General features: G+C 48.9%; 1 protein-coding gene across 1 annotated transcript in view; it reads right to left on the bottom strand.

The window, feature by feature from the left end:
• Positions 1 to 284: 284 nt before the first annotated feature.
• The window catches only part of DRC7 (dynein regulatory complex subunit 7), a gene marked incomplete at both ends in the record, with an annotated part of 3,774 nt that continues 2,460 nt past the window's right edge, over positions 285 to 1,598 (bottom strand). Inside the window, 2 exon segments of the mRNA XM_009583603.1 lie at positions 285 to 413; positions 926 to 1,010. Coding sequence (XP_009581898.1) covers positions 285 to 413; positions 926 to 1,010 — 214 coding nt within the window.

Below are 1,598 nucleotides of genomic sequence, written 5' to 3'. Positions count from 1 at the left end.
CAAGCAGCTGACCTGCGACACTGAACAGCCTCACCACTGGAGTGTAAACAGATTCAAACTCTCGCAGGAACCCCTACCAGTGCTGGAAAGTTCTGAGGCTTGACAGACAATGAGTGTGACGAAGCGTTTGAAGATATGGTAGATAAGTCCCCCACAAATGTGAAAGGAGGATGAGAAAGCACAAGAGAGACTCTGGCAGGAAGGGGACCACCTCCCCCTTCCCATCAGCACACCCCAGGTTGCGTTTGCTCAGTGCGTCGAATGTGTTCACTCATCCCTCTTACAGTCTAAGTCTGCGTAGATGGTGAGGCGTTTCACCAGCCCATTTCCATTCAGGTACGGTGCCCATTTCTCCAGTTTTGCTTTCTTGTACAGGATCACCTTCCTCCCCTGGGAACAGCGGGTTCCAAACTCTGCAGTGGGCAAGAGAGGTGTCAGAAAAATGGACTCCCTTGTACTCAGCCCAAGGAAACAGAATTCAAGAGGGAGAAAACCATGGTCTAAGGGAAACCACGCATTTATTGATTGCGTTCAGCTGCCAGTAAAGCTGTTCAGACCCTGCCTGTTGTGCTTTAATGTTATAATAGTATAACAACTCTTTTCTCTCCCAAAGCAGATATTTGATAATGCAGGGGCAATACCTTGTGCATAGCGGTAACAGAAAGTCCATCCCAGGCAAAATCATTCAGCTAGCAGGAAAACACAGTGTGTGTGTGTGTGTCTGGGGGGGGTTCCCACCCAGGATGAGACAGTGCACGGAGGGCAGGCGTTCAAACCAATAGCTGTTGCTGCCTTCATCTACTGCACTTCACTGCTGTATGTTGTCCATCCGGAAGGAACAACTCTTGAGTGTGATAAATAAGTGTCCCAAATCCACTAAAAGGTTAGCTGGGGGGCAAGCAAAAGGCAAAGGAAGAATACATACCTCTGGGAGATATCTGAATTGGGGCTACCCACGATGGTGGCATGTCAAAACTCATGTCTTCCTCCTCCTTTTTCCGCTGAAACACCTGCTGAAACAGAAGCAGAGATTTGCATTTTTGGCTGCTACTCTTACTGTGCCAGAAGGCATTAGAGAATGCGGTGCAGCGATCAGAGCTCAGCTCATGTGAGGCTGGGCTGGTCCTGGGGAACACGGTGGCACAGTTAGGAGAGCTGTGTCGGTCACACACAGCCTGCAGAGAGGCAAGCAGCACACTGCAGTTTACGTGGAAGGAGAGCTTTATTGCATCCCCACGCTCTCACTAGCACACCCCTACTCAAGCCTAACGAAATGATCTTCTGGCTAACGCTCATGTTGGATAGGGGATGAATGTGATAATCATCATTCAAACTAATGACCAGCTTGTTTTATGTAGAGCATGGAGGGCGCTTTGCTCCCCAGCTTTGGGGAGAGGCTGAGGAGAGTAGGTAACAGGAGGGAGTGTACTGTTATTGGCGTTCCTCTGTCCTGCTGTGCTGGTGCAATGCCTGCTTTGTCATGCTATGTTCTCCCACCAGGACAACGTACCATTTTTTGCTTCCAGAAGACAGTATTTTTTTGTATATTAGAGTATATACATTATTTCTACATCTGGCAACTCCACCTAGCAGCCAGG

Source organism: Fulmarus glacialis, unplaced genomic scaffold, assembly GCF_000690835.1.
Source record: "Fulmarus glacialis isolate BGI_N327 unplaced genomic scaffold, ASM69083v1 scaffold6068, whole genome shotgun sequence".
Taxonomy (NCBI): domain Eukaryota; kingdom Metazoa; phylum Chordata; class Aves; order Procellariiformes; family Procellariidae; genus Fulmarus; species Fulmarus glacialis.
The sequence above is the reverse complement of the archived record's forward strand: the minus strand, read 5'-3'. Positions and strand labels throughout refer to the sequence as shown.